Source organism: Patagioenas fasciata, chromosome 39 (genome assembly GCF_037038585.1).
Source record: "Patagioenas fasciata isolate bPatFas1 chromosome 39, bPatFas1.hap1, whole genome shotgun sequence".
Lineage (NCBI taxonomy): Eukaryota > Metazoa > Chordata > Aves > Columbiformes > Columbidae > Patagioenas > Patagioenas fasciata.
The window spans coordinates 772893-799632 of record NC_092558.1 but is presented as its reverse complement, the minus strand read 5'-3'; the positions used below and the strand labels follow the sequence as shown (position 1 = coordinate 799632).

General features: G+C 65.1%; 1 protein-coding gene across 6 annotated transcripts; it reads left to right on the top strand.

Annotated features, from left to right (window-relative positions):
* Positions 1 to 70: 70 nt before the first annotated feature.
* Positions 71 to 26729, top strand: BBS1 (Bardet-Biedl syndrome 1). 6 transcript variants are annotated; one of them, XM_071801520.1, is made up of 22 exons: positions 92 to 477; positions 561 to 628; positions 1427 to 1461; positions 3373 to 3457; positions 3549 to 3595; positions 3996 to 4034; positions 5284 to 5356; positions 6483 to 6611; positions 9824 to 9930; positions 11449 to 11569; positions 13034 to 13192; positions 13884 to 13953; positions 16150 to 16313; positions 18408 to 18554; positions 19352 to 19438; positions 20668 to 20748; positions 21953 to 22011; positions 23124 to 23217; positions 24134 to 24306; positions 25155 to 25289; positions 26003 to 26083; positions 26515 to 26729. In XM_071801520.1, the coding sequence occupies exons 1-22, from the start codon at positions 234 to 236 to the stop codon at positions 26588 to 26590; spliced, it is 2274 nt and encodes a 757-aa protein (XP_071657621.1). In that variant the 5' UTR covers positions 92 to 233; the 3' UTR covers positions 26591 to 26729. The 6 variants fall into 6 exon arrangements, with proteins under 6 accessions (XP_071657625.1, XP_071657624.1, XP_071657623.1 ...); XM_071801519.1 differs by having other exon boundaries at positions 18402 to 18554; XM_071801521.1 differs by having other exon boundaries at positions 366 to 477; positions 3164 to 3457; positions 18402 to 18554.
* Positions 26730 to 26740: the final 11 nt, after the last annotated feature.

The window sequence follows — 26740 nt, the reverse complement described above, 5'->3', positions numbered from 1 at the left end:
GAACTCCTGGGTCCTCCCCCGGACTCCTGGGTCCCTCCCGAACTCCTGGGTCCCTCTCGAACTTCTGGGTCCCTCCCTGAACTCCTGGGTCCCTTCCCGGACTCCTGGGTCCCTTCCCGCACTCCTGGATCCCCCCCAATAGCTCCCGGGACCCCTAAAAACTCCAAAATCGCCCCAAAAATCGCGGCCGCTCCCCCTCCCAGCATCGTGAGCGCAGAAAAGCGACCCCGCCCATGCGTCGGCGTCATGACGTCACGCGTACACCAGCGCCCCGCCCACGGCGTGGTCGCTATGACAACGGAGGGGGCGTGGCCATGGCGGGCGCGCCGTTCCCATGGCGACCGCCCAAGGGGGCGTGGTCACAAAGGGCTGATGCGCGTTGCCCGGGAGACGGCGCCCAGTGGGCGGGGCCAAGCGCGTCTTGCGTCACTTCCGGGAGCTTTGTTGCCGTGGCAACGGGATGGCGGCGGAGGAGAGGTGGGGGGGGCGGGATTTTTGAGGGGGTTTCGGGGTTCCCGAAATCCTGGGTCCCCTCCCGGACGCCTGGGTTCCTCCCGCAGCGCTTCGCTCTGGTTGGAAGCTCACGATGATCCCCTGGCCGGGCTGCGCTGCTTCCCCGCCTGCATGGGTGAGCCCGGACTCCTGGGTCCCTCCCGATCTTCTGGGTCCCGTCCCGGACTCCTGGGTCCCCCCCGAACTCCTGGGTCCCTCCCGGACTCCTGGGTCCCTCCCGGACTCCTGGGTCCGTCCCGAACTCCTGGGTCCCTCCCGGACTCCTGGGTCCCTTCCCGAACTCCTGGGTCCCTTTCCCGAACTCCTGGGTCCCTCCCCGGACTCCTGGGTCCCTCCCGGACTCCTGGGTCCCTCCCGATCTTCTGGGTCCCGTCCCGAACTCCTGGGTCCCGTCCCGGACTCCTGGGTCCGTCCCGAACTCCTGGGTCCCTCCCGGACTCCTGGGTCCCTTCCCGAACTCCTGGGTCCCTTTCCCGAACTCCTGGGTCCCTCCCCGGACTCCTGGGTCCCTCCCGGACTCCTGGGTTCCTTTCCCGAACTCCTGGGTCCCTCCCGAACTCCTGGGTCCCTCCCAAACTCCTGGGTCCCTCCCGATCTTCTGGGTCCCGTCCCGGACTCCTGGGTCCCTTTTCCGAACTCCTGGGTCCCTCCCCAACTCCTGGGTCCCTCCCGGACTCCTGGGTCCCCCCGAACTCCTGGGTCCCTCCCCAACTCCTGGGTCCCTCCCGGACTCCTGGGTCCCTTTCCCGAACTCCTGGGTCCCTCCCCGAACTCCTGGGTCCCTTTCCCGAACTCCTGGGTCCCTTTCCCGGACTCCTGGGTCCCTTTCCCGGACTCCTGGGTCCCTCCCCGGACTCCTGGGTCCCTCCCGAACGCCTGGGTCCCTGCTGATCCCCCCTCCCCTCCCCCCCAGCGCTGGTTGATCTGCACGGGGACGGGGACCATAAGGTGAGCAGGGGCACCCATGGGTGCTCTGGGGTCCCATGGGTGCTGGGAGGGGTCCCTGGGTCCTATAGTGATACCCATTTGTGCTATGGGGTCCCTGGGTGCTCAGGGGGGCACCCATGGGTGCTGGGGGATCCGGGAGGTCCCTGGGTGTTATGGGGGCCACCCATGGGTGCTATGGCATCCCATGGGTGCTGGGGGGTCCAGGGGGTCCCTGGGTCCTATAGGGGGCACCTATGGGTGCTGGGGGGTCCGGGAGGTCCCTGGGTGTTATGGGGACCACCCATGGGTGCTATGGCGTCCCATGGGTGCTGGGGGGTCCATGGGTGCTATGGGGTCTCATGGGTGCTGGGGTGTCTGGGAGGTCCTGGGTGCTATAGGGGGGTCCCGTGGCTCTCTGGGTCTTATAGGGGGCACCCATGGGTGCTGGGGAGGCTCTGGGTCCTATAGGGGGTCCCATGGGTGCTGGGGAGTCTGGGGGGTCCCATGGATTCCGGGGGGTCCCTGGGTGCTATGGGGTGATCTGGGTGCTATAGGGGGTCCCTGGGTGCTATGGGGGGGCACCCATGGGTGCTGGGGGTCCCTGGGTGCTATGGGGGGCACCCATGGGTCCTGGGTGCTATAGGGGGCACCCATGGGTGCTTGGGGTCCCTGGGTGCTATGGGGGACACCCATGGGTGCTGGGGGTCCCTGGGTGCTATGGGGTGGTCTGGGTGCTATAGGGGGTCCCTGGGTGCTATAGGGGTCACCCATGGGTGCTATGAGGTCCCGTGAGTGCTGGGGGGTCCAGGGGTTCTCTGGGTGCTATGGGGGGCACCCATGGGTGCTATAGGGGGCACCCATGGGTGCTGGGGGGTCCCTGGGTGCTATAGGGGGCACCCATGGGTGCTGAGGGTCGCTGGGTGCTGTGGGGTGGTCTGGGTGCTATAGAGGGCCCCTGGGTGCTATGGGGGGCACCCACGGGTCCTGGGTGCTATAGGGCGCACCCATGGGTGCTGGGGGTCCCAGGGTGCTATGGGGGGCACCCACGGGTCCTGGGTGCTATAGGGAGCACCCATGGGTGCTGGGGGTCCCTGGGTGCTATAGGGGTCACCCATGGGTGCTGGGGGGTCCCTGGGTGCTATGGGGGGCACCCATGGGTCCTGGGTGCTATAGGGGTCACCCATGGGTGCTGGGGGTCCCTGGGTGCTATGGGGGGCACCCACAGGTCCTGGGTGCTATAGGGGGCACCCATGGGTGCTGGGGGTCCCTGGGTGCTATGGAGGGCACCCACGGGTCCTGGGTGCTATAGGGAGCACCCATGGGTGCTGGGGGGTCCCTGGGTGCTATAGGGGTCACCCATGGGTGCTGGGGGTCCCTGGGTGCTATGGGGGGCACCCACAGGTCCTGGGTGCTATAGGGGGCACCCATGGGTGCTGGGGGTCCCTGGGTGCTATAGGGGTCACCCATGGGTGCTGGGGGGTCTTTGGGTGCTATGGGGGGCACCCATGGGTGCTGGGGGTCCCTGGGTGCTATAGGGAGCACCCCTGGGTTCTGGGGGTCCCAGGGTGCTATGGGGGGCACCCACGGGTCCTGGGTGCTATAGGGAGCACCCATGGGTGCTGGGGGGTCCCTGGGTGCTATAGGGGTCACCCATGGGTGCTGGGGGGTCCCTGGGTGCTATAGGGAGCACCCATGGGTGCTATGGGTACCGTGCCCCCCCCAGTTGGTCGCCGGGCTCCCCCGCGCTGGGGGAGGGGCCGGGGCCGCCCCTCCCCCCCCCGTCCTGGCCGTGGTTCGAGGAGCCGGAACCATCACGACCTTGAACTTGAGCGAAGCCCCCGTGGGGGTGGGGGCGTTCGGGGGGGGGTCCCCCCAAGGTGGGGGGGGCCCCGTTTTGGTGGTGGCCGCCGGCCCCGCCCTTTACGTCTATAGGAACCTCCGGCCCTTCTATAAGTTCACGTTGCCCCCCCGGCCCCCCGACCCACTTGAACTTGACCTTTGGCTTCAAGCTGAGCAGGTAAAGGGGGGAAAATGGGGGTCCCCCCCACCCATGGGTGCTGTGTCCCCCCCAATTTAATGGGGTGTTTGGGCGGTTTTGGGGGGTTTAGGAGCAGATGGACCCGGCGATGCTGAGGGAGATGCTGGAGGATTTGAGGTGGGGGCACCCGGACGCCTGGGTCCCTTTTGGGGGGGTTCACCCGGACGCCTGGGTCCCTTTGTGGGGGGGTTCACCCGGACGCCTGGGTCCCTTTGTGGGGGGTTCACCCGGACGCCTGGGTCCCTTTGGGGGGGGTTCACCCGGACGCCTGGGTCCCTTTGCTGGACCACCCGGACGCCTGGGTCCCTTTGGGGGGGTTCACCTGGACGCCTGGGTCCCTTTGTGGGTTCACCCGGACGCCTGGGTCCCTTTGTGGATTCACCCGGATGCCTGGGTCCCTTTGCGGGGGGGTTCACCCGGACGCCTGGGTCCCTTTGTGGATTCACCCGGACGCCTGGGTCCCTTTGGGGGGGTTCACCCGGACGCCTGAGTCCCTGATGGATTTTTGGGGGTGCAGGGACAAGGCCGAGGTGTCGCTGACGTCGCGGTCGCTGCGGTGAGTGGGGGGGGCTGGGGGCACCCATGGGTGCTGGGGGGAGATGGGGGTTTGGGGGTCCCATGGGTGCTGGGGAGGTCCTGTGGGGCTTGGGGGGGTCTGTGGGTGCTGTGACACCCATGGATGCTGTGGGTCCCTATGTCACCCGTGGGTCCCTATGTCACCCATGGGTGCTGTGGGTCCCTATGTCACCCGTGGGTCCCTATGTCACCCATGGGTGCTGTGGGTCCCTATGTCACCCGTGGGTCCCTGTGACACCCATGGGTGCTGTGGGTCCCTATGTCACCCGTGGGTCCCTATGTCACCCATGGGTGCTGTGGGTCCCTATGTCACCCGTGGGTCCCTGTGACACCCATGGGTGCTGTGGGTCCCTATGTCACCCGTGGGTCCCTATGTCACCTGTGGGTGCTGTGGGTCCCTATGTCACCCGTGGGTCCCTGTGTCACCCATGGGTGCTGTGGGTCCCTATGTCACCCGTGGGTCCCTATGTCACCCATGGGTGCTGCGGGTCCCTATGTCACCCGTGGGTCCCTATGTCACCCATGGGTGCTGTGGGTCCCTATGTCACCCGTGGGTCCCTGTGACACCCATGGGTGCTGTGGGTCCCTATGTCACCCGTGGGTCCCTATGTCACCCATGGGTGCTGTGGGTCCCTATGTCACCCGTGGGTCCCTATGTCACCTGTGGGTGCTGTGGGTCCCTATGTCACCCGTGGGTCCCTGTGTCACCCATGGGTGCTGTGGGTCCCTATGTCACCCGTGGGTCCCTGTGTCACCCATGGGTGCTGTGGGTCCCTATGTCACCCGTGGGTCCCTATGTCACCCATGGGTGCTGTGGGTCCCTATGTCACCCGTGGGTCCCTATGTCACCCGTGGGTCCCTATGTCACCCATGGGTGCTGTGGGTCCCTATGTCACCCGTGGGTCCCTGTGTCACCCATGGGTGCTGTGGGTCCCTATGTCACCCGTGGGTCCCTATGTCACCCATGGGTGCTGTGGGTTCCTGTGACACCCATGGGTGCTGTGGGTCCCTATGTCACCCGTGGGTCCCTATGTCACCCATGAGTGCTGCAGGTCCCTATGTCACCCGTGGGTCCCTATGTCACCCATGGGTGCTGTGGGTCCCTGTGACACCCATGGGTGCTGTGGGTCCCTATGTCACCCGTGGGTCCCTATGTCCCCCATGGGTGCTGTGGGTCCCTATGTCACCCGTGGGTCCCTGTGTCACCCATGGGTGCTGTGGGTCCCCAGGCTCCTGGCCCTGCCCCCCACCGCCGTGGGTCCATTTGTGGAGCAGCACAAGGGGCGCCCCCTGCAGCACCAGGTGGGGACCCCCATTGTCCCCCCATTGTCCCCCAATGTCCCCATCACCCCCATTGTCCCCACTGTCCCCATTGCCCCCCCATGTCCCTCATTGTCTCCATTGTCCCTCATTGCCCTCATTGTCCCCATTGCCCTCCAATGTCCCCCAATATCCCCATTGCCCTTCATTGCCCCCAATGTCCCCATTGCCCCCCAATGTCCCCATTGTCCCTCATTGTCTCCATTGTCCCCATTGCCCCCCAATATCCCCATTGTCCCCACTGTCCCCATTGTCCCCAATGTCACCATCACCCCCCCATGTCCCTCATTGTCTCCATTGTCCCTCATTGCCCTCATTGTCCCCATTGCCCCCCAATGTCCCCCAATGTCCCCATTGTCCCCATCGCCCCCAATGTCCCCATTACCCCCATTGCCCCCATTGTCCCCACTGTCACCATTGCCCCAATTGCCCCCATTGCCCCCCAATGTCCCCCAATGTCCCCATTGTCCCCATCGCCCCCAATGTCCCCATTGCCCCCATTGTCCCCACTGTCACCATTGCCCCCATTGCCCCCATTGCCCCCCCATGTCCCGCATTGTCCCTCATTGTCCCCATCGCCCCCCGTTGTCCCCCAATATCCCCATTATCCCTCAATGTCCCCATCGCCCCCCATTGTCCCCATTGTCCCCATCGTCCCCATCGCCCCCCATGTCCCCATTGCCCCCATTGTCCCCACTGTCACCATTGCCCCTGTTGCCCCCATTGCCCCCCCATGTCCCGCATTGTCCCCATTGCCCCTCAATGTCCCCCATTGTCCCCATCGCCCCCCATTGTCCCCATCGCCCCCCGTCGTCCCCAATGTCCCCATTGCCCCCAATGTCCCCATCGTCCCCATCGCCCTCATTGTCCCCAATGTCCCCATTGTCCCCAATGTCCCCATTGCCCCCAATGTCCCCATCGTCCCCATCGCCCTCATTGCCCCCACTGTCCCCGTTGCCCCCACTGTCCCCGTTGCCCCCACTGTCCCCATTGTCCCCATCGCCCCCATTGCCCCCATCGCCCCCATTGCCCTCATCGTCCCCAATGTCCCCATTGCCCCCATTGCCCCCATTGTCCCCATTGCCCCCATTGTCCCCATTGTCCCCAGGCGCTGGTGACGTGTCTGGGGTCTCTGCCGCGGGGGGGCCCCGAGGGGACCCCCGATTGTCCCATCGTGGGCACCGAGGACGGGGACGTGTTGGTGCTGGACCCCGACGCCTTCACCGTGCTGGGAAAGGTGGGGACCCCGCACCCCAAAACCCAATGGGACCCAATGGGACCCCCCAACAGCCCAATGGGACCCCCCTGACACCCCAAAACCCCCTGACCTCCAATGGGACCCCCAAACCCCCTGTCCCCCAATGGGACCCAATGGGACCCCCAAACCCCCCTGACCTCCAATGGGACCCAATGGGACCCCTGGGAACCCCCAAACCGCCCTGACCCCCAATGGGACCCCCAAACCCCCCTGACCTCCAATGGGACCCAATGGGACCCCCAAACCCCCCTGACCCCCAATGGGACCCAATGGGACCCCCTGACCCCTAATGGGACCCAATGGGAACCCCAAACCCCCTGACCCCCAATAGGACCTGATGGGAGCCCCAAACCTCCCTGACCCCCAATGGGACCCAATGGGACCCCCAAGCCCCCCTGTCCCCCAATGGGACCCAATGGGACCCCTGGGAACCCCCAAATCCCCCTGACCCCCAATGGGACCCCCAAACCCCCCTGACCCCCAATGGGACCCCCAAACCCCCTGTCCTCCAATGGGACCCAATGGGACCCCCAAACCCCCCTGACCCCCAATGGGACCCCCAAACCCCCTGACCCCCAATGGGACCCCTGGGAACCCCCAAACCCCCTGACCCCCAATGAGACCCCTGGGAACCCCCAAACCCCCCTGACCCCCAATGGGACCCCCAAACCCCCCTGACCCCCAATGGGACCCCCAAACCCCCTGTCCTCCAATGGGACCCAATGGGACCCCCAAACCCCCCTGACCCCCAATGGGACCCCTGGGAACCCCCAAACCCCCTGACCCCCAATGAGACCCCTGGGAACCCCCAAATCCCCCTGACCCCCAATGGGACCCCCAAACCCCCTGTCCCCCAATGGGACCCAATGGGACCCCCAAGCCCCCCTGTCCCCCAATGGGACCCAATGGGACCCCCAAACCCCCCTGACCCCCAATGGGACCCAATGGGACCCCTGGGAACCCCCAAACCCCCCTGACCCCCAATGGGACCCCCAAACCCCCTGACCCCCAATGAGACCCCTGAACCCCCAAACCCCCTGACCCCTAATGGGACCCAATGGGACCCCCAAACCCCCTGATCCCCAATGGGACTCCCTGACTCCCCAAACCCTCTGACCCCCAATGGGACCCAATGGGACCCCCTGGGAATCCCCAAACCCCCCTGGCCCACAATGGGACCCAATGGGACCCCATGACCCCCTGGGACCCCCTGACCCCCAATGGGACCCCCTGATCCCCCAAACCCCCCTCACCCCCAATAGGACCCAATGGGACCCCCCAACATCCCCAAATCCTCTGACCCCCAATGGGACCCCCTGGGAACCCCCAAACTCCCAATAGGACCCAATGGGCCCCCCCAGCATCTCCAAACCCTCCGACCCCCAATGGGACCCAATGAGACCCAATGGGACCCCCTGGGACCCCCAAACCCCCCTGACCCCCAATGGGACCCAATGGGACCCCCAAACCCCCCTGACCCCCAATGGGACCCCCCCTGACACCCCAAAACCCCCTGACCTCCAATGGGACCCCCAAACCCCCTGTCCCCCAATGGGACCCAATGGGACCCCCAAACCCCCCTGACCCCCAATGGGACCCAATGGGACCCCTGGGAACCCCCAAACCCCCCTGACCCCCAATGGGACCCCCAAACCCCCCTGTCCCCCAATGGGACCCAATGGGACCCCCAAACCCCCCTGACCCCCAATGGGACCCAATGGGACCCCCTGACCCCTAATGGGACCCAATGGGAACCCCAAACCCCCTGACCCCCAATAGGACCTGATGGGAGCCCCAAACCTCCCTGACCCCCAATGGGACCCAATGGGACCCCCAAGCCCCCCTGTCCCCCAATGGGACCCAATGGGACCCCTGGGAACCCCCAAATCCCCCTGACCCCCAATGGGACCCCCAAACCCCCCTGACCCCCAATGGGACCCCCAAACCCCCTGTCCTCCAATGGGACCCAATGGGACCCCCAAACCCCCCTGACCCCCAATGGGACCCCCAAACCCCCTGTCCTCCAATGGGACCCAATGGGACCCCCAAACCCCCTGACCCCCAATGAGACCCCTGGGAACCCCCAAACCCCCCTGACCCCCAATAGGACCTGATGGGACCCCCAAACCTCCCTGACCCCCAATGGGACCCAATGGGACCCCCAAGCCCCCCTGTCCCCCAATGGGACCCAATGGGACCCCCAAACCCCCCTGACCCCCAATGGGACCCCCAAACCCCCTGTCCTCCAATGGGACCCAATGGGACCCCCAAACCCCCCTGACCCCCAATGGGACCCCTGGGAACCCCCAAACCCCCTGACCCCTATGAGACCCCTGGGAACCCCCAAATCCCCCTGACCCCCAATGGGACCCCCAAACCCCCTGTCCCCCAATGGGACCCAATGGGACCCCCAAGCCCCCCTGTCCCCCAATGGGACCCAATGGGACCCCCAAACCCCCCTGACCCCCAATGGGACCCCCAAACCCCCTGACCCCCAATGGGACCCCTGGGAACCCCCAAACCCCCTGACCCCCAATGAGACCCCTGGGAACCCCCAAACCCCCCTGACCCCCAATGGGACCCCCAAACCCCCCTGACCCCCAATGGGACCCCCAAACCCCCTGTCCTCCAATGGGACCCAATGGGACCCCCAAACCCCCCTGACCCCCAATGGGACCCCTGGGAACCCCCAAACCCCCTGACCCCCAATGGGACCCCCAAACCCCCTGTCCCCCAATGGGACCCAATGGGACCCCCAAACCCCCCTCACCCCCAATGGGACCCAATGGGACCCCTGGGAACCCCCAAACCCCCCTGACCCCCAATGGGACCCCCAAACCCCCCTGTCCCCCAATGGGACCCAATGGGTCCCCTGGGACCCCCAAACCCCCCTGACCCCCAATGGGACCCAATGGGACCCCCAAACCCCCCTGACCCCTAATGGGACCCAATGGGACCCCCTGACCCCCAATGGGACCCAATGGGACCCCTGGGAACCCCCAAACCCCCCTGACCCCCAATGGGACCCCCAAACCCCCTGTCCCCCAATGGGACCCAATGGGACCCCCAAGACCCCTGACCCCCAATGGGACCCAATGGGACCCCCTGACCCCTAATGGGACCCAATGGGACCCCCTGGGACCCCCTGACCCCTGTGCCCCCCACCCATGGGTGCCCCCATGTGACCCCAGAGCTGGGTGCCGTCCCCCCCCGCGTTCGTGGCGCCGCGCGGAGCCACCGGGGGGCGCTGGAGAGCGGCCGTGGCCACCAGGGATGGGACCCTGTACGGGGTCAGCAGGTCAGGGGTCAACCGGGGTCGTGGGGGTCAACTGGGGTCACGGGGACATCGGGGACATTGGGGACAATGGGGGGTATGGGGACAATGGGCACATTGGGGACAATGGGGGGTATGGGGACATGGGGGAACATGAGGACCCTCTATGGGGTCAGCAGGTCAGGGGTCAACCGGGGTCATGGGGGTCGACCACGGTCACGGGGACAATGGGGACATTGGGGACAATGGGGGGTATGGGGACAATGGGCACATTGGGGACAATGGGGGGTATGGGGACAATGGGGACATGGGGGGACATGGGGACCCTGTATGGGGTCAGCAGGTCAGGGGTCAACCGGGGTCATGGGGGTCGACCGGGGTCACGGGGACAATGGGGACATTGGGGACAACGGAGGGTATGGGGACAATGGGCACATTGGGGACAATGGGGGGTATGGGGACAATGGGGACGTGGGGGGACATGGGGACCCTGTATGGGGTCAGCAGGTCAGGGGTCAACCGGGGTCATGGGGGTCGACCGGGGTCACGGGGACAATGGGGACATTGGGGACAATGGGGGGTATGGGGACAATGGGCACATTGGGGACAATGGGGGGTATGGGGACAGTGGGGACATGGGGGGACATGGGGACCCTGTATGGGGTCAGCAGGTCAGGAGTCAACCGGGGTCATTGGGGTCGACCGGGGTCACGGGGACAATGGGGACATTGGGGACAATGGGGGGTATGGGGACAATGGGGACATGGGGGGACATGGGGACCCTGTATGGGGTCAGCAGGTCAGGAGTCAACCGGGGTCATTGGGGTCAACTGGGGTCACGGGGACATTGGGGACAATAGGGACATTGGGGGACCTGGGGACAAGGGGGATATTGGGGACATGGGGACATTGGGGACAATGGGGGGCATGGAGGGATATGGGGACCCTGTATGGGGTCAGCAGGTCAGGGGGCAACTGGGGTCATGGGGACATTGGGGACAATGGGGGGATATGGGGACATTGGGGGATATGGGGGGACATGGGGACAATGGGGATATGGGGGACATGGGGGGATATGGGGACAATGGGGGACAGGGGGACAATGGGGACATTGGGGGATATGGGGGGACATGGGGACCATGCATGGGGTCAACAGGTCAGGGGTCAACTGGGGTCATGGGGACATTGGGGACAATGGGGGGACATGGGGGGATATGGGGACATGGGGGGCAATGGGGTCACTGGGGACATGGGGGTCGTGTGTTGTGTCCCCCATTGTCCCCATATCCCCCATTGTCCCCATGTCCCCCCATGTCCCCATTGTCCCCCCATGTCCCCATTGTCCCCATGCCCCTCATTGTCCCTCTGTCCCCCCATGTGCCCCCATTGTCCCCCTATGTCCCCCTATTGTCCCCATGTCCCCCCATTGTCCCCATGTCCCCCCATGTCCCCATTGTCCCCATGCCCCTCATTGTCCCTCTGTCCCCCCATGTGCCCCCGTTGTCCCCCTATTGTCCCCATGTCCCCCCATTGTCCCCCCAGGTCCCACTCCCGGGGGCGCCCGCTGCTGGTTTTGGGGTCCCCCCCCGCGGGGCTGCTGGCGCAGGGGGGGGCGCTGCTGGTGGCCACCGCGAAGGGGACAATGACGGCCATCGGGGCACAGGTGACACCCCCAAACCCCACCCCCCCCATGGGACCCCCTGGGACCCCCCAACACCCCCTGCGACCCCAAAATATGGGGTCCCCATCCCCCCACGTCCCCCCATATCCCCCATTGTCCCCATTGTCCCCATGTCCCCCCATATCCCCCAATGTCCCCAATGTCCCCCATATCCCCCCATTGTCCCCCCAAGATCCCCATTTCCCCCCATGTCCCCCCATATCCCCCAATGTCCCCCCATTGTCCCCAATGTCCCCCATATCCCCCCATTGTCCACATGTCCCCCCATATCCCCCCATTGTCCCCCCAATATCCCCATTGTCCCCATTTCCCCCCATATCCCCCAATGTCCCCCCATTGTCCCCAATGTCCCCCATATCCCCCCATTGTCCCCCCAATATCCCCATTGTCCCCATTTCCCCCCATATCCCCGAATATCCCCCCATTGTCCCCACTGTCCCCATATCCCCCCATATCCCCCATTGTCCCCATTGTCCCCATGTCCCCCCATATCCCCCAATGTCCCCAATGTCCCCATATCCCCCCATTGTCCCTATGTCCCCCCATTGCCCCCAATGTCCCCATATCCCCCAATGTCCCCCCATTGTCCCCCCATTGTCCCCACTGTCCCCATATCCCCCCATATGTTCCCCCAATATCCCCATTGTCCCCATGTCCCCCCATATCCCCCGATGTCCCCATTGTCCCCATATCCCCCCATTGTCCCTATGTCCCCCCATTGCCCCCAATGTCCCCATATCCCCCAATGTTCCCAGGCCCCACATAGTCCCCATGTCCCCCCATATCCCCCCAATGTCCCCCCATTGTCCCCAATGTCCCCCATATCCCCCCATTGTCCACATGTCCCCCCATATCCCCCCATTGTCCCCAATGTCCCCCATATCCCCCCATATCCCCCCATTGTCCCCATGTCCCCCCACATCCCCCAATGTCCCCATTGTCCCCATATCCCCCATTGCCCCCAATGTCCCCATATCCCCCAACGTCCCCAGGCCCCCCATTGTCCCCATGTCCCCCCATATCCCCCCATTGTCCCCAATGTCCCCCATATCCCCCAATGTCCCCCCATTGTCCCCAATGTCCCCATGTCCCCATATCCCCCTATGTCCCCATGTCCCCAATGTCCCCCATATCCCCCCACTGTTCCCAATGTCCCCATGTCCCCATATCCCCCTGTGTCCCCATGTCCCCAAAGTCCCCCATATCCCCCCACTGTTCCCATTGTCCCCATATCCCCCTATGTCCCCATGTCCCCAATGTCCCCATATCCCCCCACTGTTCCCATTGTCCCCGTGTCCCCATATCCCCCTATGTCCCCATGTCCCCAATGTCCCCCATATCCCCCCACTGTTCCCAATGTCCCCATGTCCCCATATCCCCCTATGTCCCCATGTCCCCAATGTCCCCATATCCCCCCACTGTCCCCAATGTCCCCGTTGTCCCCAGGGCCGCCCGCTGTGGTCGCTGCAGCTGCCGGGGGGGGTGGCGGCGCTGGCCGGGGGGTCCCTGCCCGGGGGGGTGACGGTGACACTGGTGGCCCTGGACACCCCCCGGGAACTGCGGCTCTACCGGGGCCGGAGCCTCCTCTGCACCCTCCAGACACAGGTGGGACCCCAAACACCCTCCCGGACGCCTGGGTCCCTCCCGGACTCCTGGGTCCCTCCCGAACTCCTGGGTCCCTCCTGAACTCCTGGGTCCCTCCAAACGCCTGGGTCCCCCCAGAACTCCTGGGTCCCTCTGAACTCCTGGGTCCCCCCAGAACTCCTGGGTCCCTCTGAACTCCTGGGTCCCCTCCCGGACGCCTGGGTCCCCCCCGAACTCCTGGGTCCCTCCCAGACACCTGGGTCCCCTCCCGAACTCCTGGGTCCCTCCCGAACTCCTGGGTCCCCTCCCGAACTCCTGGGTCCCCCCAGAACTCCTGGGTCCCTCCCGAACTCCTGGGTCCCTCCCGAACTCCTGGGTCCCCTGAACTCCTGGGTCCCTCCCGAACTCCTGGGTCCCTCCCGAACTCCTGGGTCCCCCCCCGAACTCCTGGGTCCCCTCTTGAACTCCTGGGTCCCTCCCTAACTCCTGGGTCCCTCCCGAACTCCTGGGTCCCCTCCCGAACTCCTGGGTCCCTCCCGAACTCCTGGGTCCCCTCCCGAACTCCTGGGTCCCCCCCCGAACTCCTGGGTCCCCTCTTGAACTCCTGGGTCCCTCCCGAACTCCTGGGTCCCTCCCGAACTCCTGGGTCCCCTCCCGAACTCCTGGGTCCCTCCCGAACTCCTGGGTCCCTCCCGGACGCCTGGGTCCCCAGGACGTGGTCACCGGTCTCTGCTTCGGTCGCTATGGACGGGAGGACAACACCTTGATCATGACCACGCGGGGTGAGTGCTGGGGCACCCATGGGTGCTGGGGGGGTCCTATGGGTGCTGGGAGCACCCATGGGTGCTGTGGGTGCTCTATGGGTGCTGTGGGTCCCATGGGTGCTGTGGGTGTTCTCTGGGTCCTATGGGTCCTGTGGGGGTTGTGGGGAGCACCCGTGGGTCCCATGGGTGCTATGGGTGCATGGGGAGCACCCATGGGTGCTGTGGGTGCTCTATGGGTGCTGTGGGTGCTCTATGGGTGCTGTGGGTCCCATGGGTGCTATGGGTGTTCTATGGGTGCTATGGGTCCTGTGGGGGTTGTGGGGAGCACCCATGGGTGCTGTGGGTCCTATGGGTGCTATGGGTGCATGGGGAGCACCCATGGGTGCTGTGGGTGCTCTATGGGTGCTTTGGGTCCCATGGGTGCTATGGGGTGCATGGGGAGCACCCATGGGTGCTGTGGGTGCTCTATGGGTGCTGTGGGTCCCATGGGTGCTGTGGGTGTTCTCTGGGTCCTCTGGGTCCTGTGGGGGTTGTGGGGAGCACCCGTGGGTCCCATGGGTGCTATGGGTGCATGGGGAGCACCCATGGGTGCTGTGGGTGCTCTATGGGTGCTGTGGGTGCCATGGGTGCTATGGGTGTTCTATGGATGCTATGGGTCCTGTGGGGGTTGTGGGGAGCACCCATGGGTGCTCTGGGTCCCATGGGTGCTATGGGGTGCATGGGGAGCACCCACGGGTGCTGTGGGTGCTCTATGGGTTCTATTGGTTCTCTGTGGGTGCCGTGGGTCCCATGGGTGCTATGGGGTGCATGGGGAGCACCCACGGGTGCTGTGGGTGCTCTATGGGTTCTATTGGTTCTCTGTGGGTGCCGTGGGTCCCATGGGTGCTATGGGGTGCATGGGGAGCACCCACGGGTGCTGTGGGTGCTCTGTGGGTCCCATGGGTGCTATGGGGTGCATGGGGAGCACCCACGGGTGCTGTGGGTGCTCTATGGGTTCTATTGGTTCTCTGTGGGTGCCGTGGGTCCCATGGGTGCTGTGGGGTGTATGGGGAGCACCTACGGGTGCTGTGTGTGCTCTATGGGTGCTGTGGGTTCTCTATGGGTGCCGTGGGTCCCATGGGTGCTATGGGGTGCATGGGGAGCACCCATGGGTGCCGTGGGTGCTCTATGGGTTCTATTGGTTCTCTGTGGGTGCCGTGGGTCCCATGGGTGCTATGGGGTGCATGGGGAGCACCCATGGGTGCCGTGGGTGCTCTATGGGTTCTATTGGTTCTCTGTGGGTGCCGTGGGTCCCATGGGTGCTATGGGGTGCATGGGGAGCACCCATGGGTGCCGTGGGTGCTCTATGGGTTCTATTGGTTCTCTGTGGGTGCTGTGGGTCCCATGGGTGCTATGGGGTGTATGGGGAGCACCCATGGGTGCCGTGGGTGCTCTATGGGTTCTATTGGTTCTCTATGGGTGCCATGCGTGCCGTGGGTCCCATGGGTGCTATGGGGTGCTATGGGGAGCCCCCATGGGCGCTGTGGGTGCTCTATGGGTTCTATTGGTTCTCTATGGGTGCCGTGGGTCCTGTGGGTCCCATGGGTGCTATGGGGTGCTATGGGGAGCCCCCATGGGTGCTGTGGGTGCTCTATGGGTCCTGTGGGTTCTCTATGGGTGCCGTGGGTCCCATGGGTGCTATGGGGTGCATGGGGAGCCCCCATGGGCGCTGTGGGTGCTCTATGGGTTCTATTGGTTCTCTATGGGTGCTGTGGGTCCCATGGATGCTATGGGGTGCATGGGGAGCACCCATGGGCGCTGTGGGTGCTCTATGGGTTCTATTGGTTCTCTATGGGTGCCGTGGGTCCTGTGGGTCCCATGGGTGCTATGGGGTGCTATGGGGAGCCCCCATGGGCGCTGTGGGTGCTCTATGGGTTCTATTGGTTCTCTATGGGTGCCGTGGGTCCCGTGGGTCCCATGGGTGCTATGGGGTGCATGGGGAGCCCCCATGGGCGCTGTGGGTGCTCTATGGGTTCTATTGGTTCTCTATGGGTGCCGTGGGTGCCGTGGGTCCCATGGGTGCTATGGGGTGCTATGGGGAGCCCCCATGGGCGCTGTGGGTGCTCTATGGATTCTATTGGTTCTCTATGGGTGCCGTGGGTGCCGTGGGTCCCATGGGTGCTATGGGGTGCATGGGGAGCCCCCATGGGCGCTGACGCCCCCTCTTTGCCGCAGGGGGCGCGCTGTCGATCCGGATGCTGCGCCGGCGGGCGGGGCTGGGTGGGGGCACCCATGGGTGCAGCCCCTCCCCCAGCCCCGCCCCCACCCCCCGCCTGCCCCTCCCCCCCGCAGCCGCCTCTTCGTGGAGAGGGGGGCGCGGGAACGGGACGGGGCCTCCGGTGAGTGGGGGAGGGGCACCCATGGGTGGGGAGGGGCACCCATGGGTGCTGGGGTCCTATGGGGGAGGGGGACCCATGGGTAGGGGGTCCTATGGGGGGATGAGGTGACACCCATGGGTGCCCCATGGACAGTTCCAGTGGGACCTGGGGGGTGACTTGGGGGGCACCCATGGGTGCTGGGGTCCTATGGGAGGGATGGGGGTGACACCCATGGGTGCCCCAGAGATGGTTCCAGTGAGGGTTGGGGGTCTTGGGGGGCACCCATGGGTGCTGGGGGTCCTATGGGAGGGATGGGGGTGACACCCATGGGTGCCCCAGAGATGGTTCCAGTGAGGGTTGGGGGTCTTGGGGGGCACCCATGGGTGCTGGGGTCCTATGGGAGGGATGGGGGTGACACCCATGGGTGCCCCAGAGATGGTTCCAGTGAGGGTTGGGGGTCTTGGGGGGCACCCATGGGTACTGGGGTCCTATGGGAGGGATGGGGGTGACACCCATGGGTGCCCCAGAGATGGTTCCAGTGAGGGTTGGGGGTCTTGGGGGGCACCCATGGGTGCTGGGGGGGTCCCATGGGTGTTGGGGGGTCCCATGGGTGTTGGGGGGGTCCCATGGGTGGGGGAGTCCTATGGGGGGTGGCACCTATGGTGGGGATGGGGGTGACACCCATGGGTGCCCCAGGATGGTTCCAATGGGTGCTGGGGGGTCAATGACACCCATGGGTGCTGTGGGTCCCATTGGGGGTCCCATTGACACCCATGGGTGCTGGGGGTCCCATTGGGGTCCCATTGACACCCATGGGTGCTGGGGGTCCCATTGGGGGTCCCATTGACACCCATGGGTGCTGTGGGTCCCGTTGACACCCATGGGTGCTGTGGGTCCCATTGGGGGGGTCCCATTGACACCCATGGGTGCTGTGGGTCCCATTGACACCCATGGGTGCTGTGGGTCCCATTGGGGGTCCCATTGACACCCATGGGTGCTGTGGGTCCCATTGGGGGTCCCATTGACACCCATGGGTGCTGGGGGTCCCATTGAGGGTCCCAATGACACCCATGGGTGCTGTGGGTCCCATTGGGGGTCCCATTGACACCCATGGGTGCTGTGGGTCCCATTGGGGGTCCCATTGACACCCATGGGTGCTGAGGTCCCATTGACACCCACGGGTGCTGTGGGTCCCATTGGGGGTCCCATTGACACCCATGGGTGCTGGGGGTCCCATTGACACCCATGGGTGCTGGGGGTCCCATTGGGTGTCCCATTGACACCCACGGGTGCTGTGGGTCCCATTGGGGGTCCCATTGACACCCATGGGTGCTGTGGGTCCCATTGGGGGTCCCATTGACACCCATGGGTGCTGGGGGTCCCATTGACACCCATTCGTGCTGTGGGTCCCGTTGACACCCATGAGTGCTGTGGGTCCCATTGGGGGTCCCATTGACACCCATGGGTGCTGGGGGTCCCATTGGGGGTCCCATTGACACCCATGGGTGCTGTGGGTCTCATTGGGGGTCCCATTGTCACCCATGGGTGCCCAGGTCTCCTGGGCGGGTTCCAGGCCGGTTTGATCCGGTTCCGCTTGGCGGCCGCGCGGGGGCTGCTGGGGGCGCTGGGGGGAGGGGCAGCACCCGACGCCCCTCCCCCCATCACCATGACGGCCACGGTGAGTGGGGGGGGCACCCATGGGTGGGGGGCACCCGAAACTGGGGGGTGGGGAGGGCACCCGGACTCCTGGGTCCCTTTTCTGGGGGGGGGGGGGGGGGTGTCACCTGGATGCCTGGGTCCCTTTTTTTGAAGGGGGGGAAGGGGGGGGCACCCATGGGTGGGGGGCACCCAAAACTGGGGGGAGGTGGGGGGGTTATTGGAGGGCACCCGAATGCCTGGGTCCCTTTTTTGGGGGGGGTTCACCCGGACGCCTGGGTCCCTTTTGGGGGGGTTCACCCGGACGCCTGGGTCCCTTTGTGGATTCACCCGGACGCCTGGGTCCCTTTGTGGGGGGTTCACCCGGACGCCTGGGTCCCTTTGTGGGGCCGCCCGGACGCCTGGGTCCCTTTGGGGGTTCACCCGGACGCCTGGGTCCCTTTGTCCCCCCAGGTGCAGGGATTGGGCCCCCGGCTGCGCGTGACCCTGCGGCTGCTGCTCCCCGGGGGGGGCCCCCCCGCCCCTCCCCCCGCGCCCCTCCCCCACCTGCTGCTGCTGCTGCGCTGCCGCCCCTCCCCCCACCGCCTGCACCCCCCCTGCCTCAAGGTAACCGCGACCCCTCCCCCACTTCCGGCCCCTCCCCCACTCGGGCCCCACCCACCATTTCCAGCCCCTCCCCCACTCGGGTCTCATCCTCTAGCCCCTCCCCCACTTTTGGCCCCACCCCCACTTGGCCCCTCTCCCACTTTTGGCCCCGCCCCCACTCGGCCCCTCCCCCATTCGGCCCCGCCCCCGTTTCCAACCCCTCCTCCACTTTGGCCCCACCCCCCGTCGGGCCCCTCCCCCATTCGGCCCCGCCCCCATTTCCCACCCCTCCCCCACTTCCGACCCCTCCCCCACTCGGGCCCCACCCACCATTTCCAGCCCCTCCCCCACTCGGGTCTCATCCTCAGGCCCCTCCCCCACTTTTGGCCCCACCCCCACTCGACCCCTCCCCCACTTTTGGCCCCACCCCCAGTCGGGCCCCACCCCCACTTGGCCCCTCCCCTATTTGGCCCCGCTCCCATTTCCCACCCCTCCCCCACTTTTGGTCCCACCCCCACTCGGCCCCTCCCCCATTCGACCCCGCCCCCATTTCCCACCCCTCCCCCACTTCCAGCCCCACCCCCACTCGACCCCTCCCCCACTCGGCCCCTCCCCCATTTCCCACCCCTCCCTCACTTTTGGCGCCACCCCACCCCCACTCGACCCCTCCCCCACTTCCAACCCTTACCCCCCTTGGCCCCACCCCCACTTGGCCCCCTCCCCCCCACTCGGGCCCCGCCCCCACTTCCGGCCCCTCCCCCACGGGGGCCCCTCCCCCCCACTCGGGCCCCGCCCCCACTTCTGGCCCCTCCCCCCAGGTCCCCAGGCTGTTTCCGGGGCTCATTTTCTCGGTCAGCTCGTGGCTGGAGCCGGAGGGGGGAGGGGCCCCCCCGGGACACCTGGAGGTGACGTCACCAAGGGGGGAGGGGCCGGAAGTGGGGGGAGGGGACCAAAGTGGGGGAGGGGCCAAAATAGGGATCTATGGAGGGGGGAGGGGCCAAAAATGGGGGAGGGGCCAAAATGGGGAGGGATCTCTGGAGGGGGGAGGGGCCAAAAAATGGGGGAGGGGCCAAAATGGGAGGGATCTCTGGAGGGGGGAGGGGCCAAAAATGGGGGAGGGGCCAAAATGGGAGGGATCTCTGGAGGGGGGAGGGGCTAAAAATGGGGGAGGGGCCAAAATGGGAGGGATCTCTGGAGGGGGGAGGGGCCAAAGTGTGAGAGGGAAGGGCGTTGGGGGGCGGGGCCTGTGGGTGGGGGAGGGGCCAAAGTGTGGGAGGGAAGGGCGTTGGGGGGCGGGGCCTGTGGGTGGGGGAGGGGCCAAAGTGGGGGTGGGACCTGTGGATGGGGGATGGGACAACAATGGGGGAGGGGCTTATGGGTGGGGGAGGGGCTCAAATTGGGGGAGGGGCCAAACTAGAGGAGGGGTCAAAGATGGGGAGGAGCATTTGGGGGGAGGGGCCTGTGGGTGGGGGAGGGGTCAAAGATGGGGGAGGGGCCAAAGATGGGAGATGAGTCAAAGTGGGGGTGGGGTCAACAAGGGGGGAGGAGCCTATGGAAAGGGGAGGGGCCTGTGCGTGGGGGGAGGGGCATGTGTGGGGGGAGGGGCAGCTCCATGCTCTCTTTCTCTGTCCCCTCCCCCAGGTGCTGGTGCTAGGGGGGGGAGGGGCGGAGGTGCCGCTGCTGACGGCCCAGGTGGCCCTGCCCCCCCTGTGACCTCTGACCCCCACGTGACCCCTGCCAGGGGTGTCCCCTCCCCCCACATAATAAAGATCCTGGATCTGCCCGAACTCCTGGGTTCCTTCCCGAACGCCTGGGTCCCCCCCGAACTCCTGGGTCCCTTCTTGAACTCCTGGGTCCCTTCTTGAACTCCTGGGTCCCTCCCGCACTCCTGGGTCCCCCCCCGAACTCCTGGGTCCTTCCCGATCTCCTGGGTCCCTCCGGAACTCCTGGGTCCCTCCCGGACGCCTGGGTCCCTCCTGAACTCCTGGGTCCCCTCCCCGAACTCCTGGGTCCCTCTGAACGCCCCCTAGCGGCGCTTCCCGCCGCTTTCTCCCGCCACCGCGCTTCCAACCGCCGGAAGTGACGTCACAGCGCTCCGGGCGCCATGTTGAGTGTGGCATCCCCCCCCGAGCAGTTGTGCCACACTTCCGGTTGTTGGACGCGCTCCCACCCCGTCACGTGGCCGGAAGCGGAAGCGGCCGGCGGGGTCGCCATGGTAACGGGCGGAGGGGGCGGCTCGTTATTCCCATTAATTACCGTTAATTAACGACTAATTACGCTCCCCCCGCACTAATTAGCGTCTCATTAGCGCCCCCTTAGCCTTGGGGGGTTAATTAACGCCTAATTAGCGCCAAATGGGAAAGGGAGAGCGAGGGGGGGTTAATTAGCGTTAATTAGGACGGCGCGACCCCTTTAATTAACTATTAATAGCAATAAATTCATTTGTAGCGTTAATTAATCGTTTTATTGCGATGAGGGGCTGGTCCTGCCCTGTTAACTTTAATTAGGCACTAATTAGTGCTTATTAATATGTTAATTTGTGTTAATTAATGGTAATGAGCGTTACAGGTTCCACTTTTGGGGACTCTCGGAATTAAAAGTATTAATTAAGTACTAAAAGTCGTTAATTAAGGGTTAATTAAGCGTTAAGTGTCACAATAGTGTCAATTAATTGTTAATTAAGTGTTAATTATCTATTAAGAGCCGATTAATTGTCAATTGAGTGTTAATTAAATATCAATTAAGTGTTAATTAAGTACCAATTGGCTCTTAACTAAGTATCAATTGAATATTAATTGTCAAGTGCTAATAGAACGTTAATTAATTGCAAATCAGTTGTTAATTAAGTGTTAATTGACTGTTGATTAAGGGCCGTTTAAGAGTCAATTAGATATCAATTAACTCTTAATTAGGTGTCGATTAAGCGTTAATAATTAAATCACAATTAAGTGTCCATTGAGGTTTAATTATGCATTTACTATGTGTTAATTAAGTGTTAATTAAGTGTTGATCAGCTGTGAACTAAGTGTCAATTAAGTATCAGTTAAGCGTCAATTAACTGTCAAGTGTTAATTAAGTGTCAATTAAGACTCACTACAGTATCGATTAAATGTTAATTAAATGGCAATTGAGTGTTAATTGAGTGTTAATTACGCGTCTATTAAATGTTATTACAGCTTCAATTCATTATCAATGCACAATTAATTAAGAGTAGAATACGGGTTAATTACGTATCAATTAGGTGTCGATTAAATGCCAATTAAGTGATAATTAAGTGTCAAGTAAGTGTTAAATAAGGGCTAATTAAGGATCAATTAAGTGTTTATGACATGTTGAGTGTCTAATTAAGTGTCAATTAAGTGTATATTAAGTCTCAGTTTATTGTCAAGTGTTAATTAAGTGTTAATTAACGTTCCCAGGGCCCCTGGGCCTCCCCCTCCCCCCTCCAAGAGCTGAACAGGAGAAACCTGAGCGGGAGGTGAGAGCCCTGGGGCACTCCTGGGTCCCCCCGAACTCCTGGGTCCCTCCGGAACTCCTGGGTCCCTCCCGAACTCCTGGGTCCCCCCCGAACTCCTGGGTCCCCCCCGAACTCCTGGGTCCCCCGAACTCCTGGGTCCCCCCGAACTCCTGGGTCCCTCCCGAATGCCTGGGTCCTTCCCCAAACTCCTGGGTCCCCTCCCAAACTCCTGGGTCCCCCGAACTCCTGGGTCCCTCCCAAACTCCTGGGTCCCCCCGAACTCCTGGGTCCCTCCCGAATGCCTGGTTCCCCCAAACTCCTGGGTCCCCCCGAACTCCTGGGTCCCTCCCGAATGCCTGGGTCCACCCCAAACTCCTGGGTCCCTCCCGAACTCCTGGGTCCATCCCCGAACTCCTGGGTCCATCCCCGAACTCCTGGGTCCCTCCTGAACTCCTGGGTCCCTCCGAACTCCTGGGTCCCCCCGAACTCCTGGGTCCCTCCCGAACTCCTGGGTCCCCCCGAACTCCTGAGTCCCTCCGGAACTCCTGGGTCCCTCCAAACTCCTGGGTCCCTCCCGAACTCCTGGGTCCCCCCTGAACTCCTGGGTCCCCCCGAACTCCTGGGTCCCTCCCGAACTCCTGGGTCCCCTCCCAGACTCCTGGGTCCATCCCTGAACTCCTGGGTCCCTCCCGAACTCCTGGGTCCCCTCCCGGACGCCTGGGTCCTTCCCCAAACTCCTGGGTCCATCCCCGAACTCCTGGGTCCCCTCCCAAACTCCTGGGTCCCCCGAACTCCTGGGTCCCCCCGAACTCCTGGGTCCCTCCCGAATGCCTGGGTCCTTCCCCAAGCTCCTGGGTCCCTCCCCGAACTCCTGGGTCCCCTCCCAAACTCCTGGGTCCCCCGAACTCCTGGGTCCCTCCCGAACTCCTGGGTCCCCCCGAACTCCTGGGTCCCTCCCGAACTCCTGGGTCCCCCCCGAACTCCTGGGTCCCTCCTGAATTCCTGGGTCCCCCCTGAACTCCTGGGTCCCTTCCCAAACCCCTGGGTCCCTCCCGAACTCCTGGGTCCCCCCCAAACCCCTGGGTCCCTTCCCGAACGCCTGGGTCCCTTCCCGAACGCCTGGGTCCCCGCAGGGCGGGGCCGCCCGACCCCCACGCCATCCTGGGGGTCCCCCCCGGCGCCTCCCCCGCCGAGATCCGCGCCGCCTTCCTGGCCCGATGCAAAGAGGTAACTGGGGGCACTGGGAGCACTGGGAGGGGCTCGGGAGGGACCCAGGCGTTCGGGAAGGGACCCAGGCGTCCGGGAGGGACCCAGGCGTCCGGGAGGGACCCAGGAGTTCGGGGACATAGGGGGCTGGGGGAACCCCGGAGCTTGGGGAGGGACCCAGGGACCCAGGAGTTCGGGGGGGGACCCAGGCATCCGGGAGGGACCCAGGAGTTCGGGGGGGACCCAGGAGTTCGGGGGGGACCCAAGCGTTCGGGGGGGACACAGAAGTCCCCCAGGGACCCAGGCATTCAGGAGGGACCCAGGCATTCGGGAAGGGACCCAGGCGTCCGGGAGGGACCCAGGCATCCAGGAGGGACCCAGGAGTTCGGGGACATAGGGGGCTGGGGGACCCCCGGAGCTTGGGGAGGGACCCAGGCATCCATGAGGGACCCAGGAGTTCGGGGGGGACACAGAAGTCCCCCAGGGACCCAGGCATTCAGGAGGGACCCAGGCATCCGGGAGGGACCCAGGCGTCCGGGAGGGACCCAGGCGTCCGGGAGGGACCCAGGAGTTCGGGGACATAGGGGGCTGGGGGAAGCCCGGAGCTTGGGGGGGGACCCAGGGATCCATGAGGGACCCAGGAGTTCGGGGGGGACCCAGGCATCCGGGAGGGGACCCAGGCGTCCAGGCAGGACCCAGGCGTTCGGGAAGGGACCCAGGTGTCCGGGAAGGGACCCTGGAGTTTGGGGGGGACCCAGGCATCCGGGGGGGACCCAGGAGTTCAGAGGGGATGGAGGAGTGCCCCAGGGACTTGGGAGTTTGTGAGGGACCTGGGAGGGACCCAGGCATTCGGGGAGGGACCCAGGAGTTCGGGAGGGACCCAGGAGTTCGGGAGGGACCCAGGAGTTCGGGAGGGACCCAGGCGTCCTGTCCACAGGTTCACCCGGACGGTGACCCCTCCGACCCCTCCCGCCACGGGCGGTTCCTGCTGCTCGCTGAGGCCTATGGGGCCCTGAGCCAGCCCAGGCCCCGCCCACCACCCGCAGACCCCGCCCACCGACCCCGCCCACCGCCTGCAGGCCCCGCCCACCGCGCACACAGCCCCCCGCGGTAATGGGCTCCTGTGGGGTCCTATGGGTGTTGGGGGGGTCCTGTGGGGTCCTGTGGGTGCTGGGGGGCTTTGGGGGGTCCTATGGGTGCAGCGGGAGGGTTTGGGGGTCCAATGGGGTCCTATGGGTGCTGGGGGGCTTTGGGGGGTCCTATGGGTGCTGGCGGAGGGTTTGGGGTTCCAATGGAATCCTATGGGTGCTGGGGGGGCTCTATGTGTGTTGGGAGGGGTCTTAGGGGGCAGGAGGATCCTATGGGTGCTGGGGGGGTCTGTGGGGTCCTATGGGTGCTGGGGGGCTTTGGGGGGTCCTGTGGGTGCTGGGGGAGGGTTTGGGGTTCCAATGGGGTCCTATGGGTGCTGGGGGGCTTTGGGGGGTCCTATGGGTGCAGTGGGAGGGTTTGGGGTTCCAATGGAATCCTATGGGTGCTGGGGGGGCTCTATGGGTGTTGGGAGGGGTCTTAGGGGGCAGAAGGATCCTATGGATGCTGAGGGGGTCTGTGGGGTCCTATGGGTGCTGGGGGGGTCCCATGGGTGCTGGGGGGTTCTATGGGGTCCTACGGTTGCTGGGGGTCCTATGGGTGGTGGAGGGTTTGGGGGGATCCTGTGGGTGCTTGGGAGTCCTGTGGGGTCCAGTGGGTGCTGGGGGGTCCTATAGGGTCCTATGGGTGCTGGGGGGGTATCTGGGGGTCCTGTAGGTGCTGGGGGATCCTTGGGGGGTCAGGGGGGTTCTGGTGAGGCCGTGGGTGCTGAGTGGTCCCTATGGGGTCCCTGTCGGTCTCTATGGGTGCTGGGGGGTCCCAGAGGGTCCCATGTGTGCTGGAGGGGGGTCCCATGGGTGCTGCCCCCCCAGGTCGGACCCCAACAGCCGCTACTGGCAGCAGTTTCGCCCCCCCGGGCGCCCCCGTGGGCCCCCCCCCCACCGCCTGCTGGGGCTTTGCCTCTTAGTGGGAGCACTGGGAGCTGCTGGACACGCCCTGGCCTACAGGTGGGACCCAGGCGTCCGGGGGACCCAGGCATCCGGGGGACCCAGGAGTTCGGGGGATCCAGGCGTTTGGGGGGACCCAGGGACCCAGGGATTCGGTGGGGACCCAGGAGTTTGGGAGGGGACCCAGGAGTTCAGGAGGGGATCCAGGTCTACAGGATGGGACCCAGGCATTCGGGAGGGACCCAGGAGTTCGGGAGGGACCCAGGAGTTCGAGAGGGACCCAGGAGTCCGGGGAGGGACCCAGGAGTTCGGGGAGGGACCCAGGAGTTCGGGGAGGGACCCAGGAGTCTGAGGAGGGACCCAGGAGTTTGGGGTGGGACCCAGGAGTTCGGGAGGGACCCAGGAGTTCGGGGTGGGACCCAGGAGTTCGGGAGGGACCCAGGAGTTCGGGAGGGACCCAGGAGTCTGGGGAGGGACCCAGGAGTTCAGGAGGGACCCAGGAGTTCGGGGGGGGACCCAGGAGTTCGGGGGGGGACCCAGGAGTTCGGGAGGGACCCAGGAGTCTGGGGAGGGACCCAGGAGTTCGGGAGGGACCCAGGAGTTCGGGGTGGGACCCAGGAGTTTGGGCCGAGTCTCTGTGTGTTCAGGTCCCTGTGTGGGGGTTGGGGGGGGTGTGTATGGGGAGGGGTTCCTGCCCCGGACTCCTGGGTCCTTCCCGGACTCCTGGGTCCTTCCCGGACTCCTGGGTCCCTCCCGGACGCCTGGGTCCGCAGGTACGTGGCCGGAGCTCACGCCGAGTTCCTGGACGAGCGGGACCGGGAGCTGCGAGCGGTCTATGAGAGAGCGCGGAGCCGGTGGGGGCGGAGCCAAGAGCCGGGGGGCGGGGCCGGCAAACAGGGGGGCGGGGCCAAGAACCAGGGGGTGGGGCCAGGAGATGGGGTGGGGTTGTGGGAGTGGGGGCGGGGCCAGGAATTTGGGGGGGCTGGGCCAGGGGTGGGTGGGGCTATGGGATGTGGGGGTGGGGCTATGGTATTGGGGGCGGGGCTACAGGGTTGGGGATGGGGCGAGAGCAGGGGGTGGAGTCTGTGGAGCTGGGGGCGGGTCCAGGAACCAAGGGGTGGGGTCAGAAGGAGGTGGGCGGGGCCAGGGCTCGGGCAGGGTTTGGGCAGCTGGGGTGGGGCCATGAGCCGGTGGGCGTGGCTAGGAGCAAGGGGGCGGGGACATGAGGACGTTAACTTTTTGTGACCCCTCCCTAACCTGGTGACCTCTGACCCTTGACCCGCAGGGCGGGGTCACGGGAGGAAGTGCTGCGGCGGCTGCGGGAGGCGCGTGAGAGGGGGAGGGGCAGGGCGGAGCCGTGAGGACACGCCCCCTTCTCCCCCCTCCCCTCCCGGGCCACACCCCCACCCTCCCCACCTCCCCACTGCCGGATGCCTGGGTCCCTCCCGAACTCCCGGGTCCCCCTGGGACTTCTGGGTCCCTCCCGGACGCCTGGGTCCCTTCCCGGACGC

Bases quoted from the DNA above. Each gene is read 5' to 3' on its own strand.
- BBS1 (XM_071801519.1), top strand. From the start codon at position 234: ATGCGTCGGCGTCATGACGTCACGCGTACACCAGCGCCCCGCCCACGG. The intron at 19,439-20,667 runs GTGACGTCACCA...CCCCCCGAGCAG, and splicing joins CCCCCCCGGGACACCTGGAG to TTGTGCCACACTTCCGGTTG. The intron at 26,084-26,514 runs GTGGGGGCGGAG...CTTGACCCGCAG, and splicing joins TATGAGAGAGCGCGGAGCCG to GGCGGGGTCACGGGAGGAAG.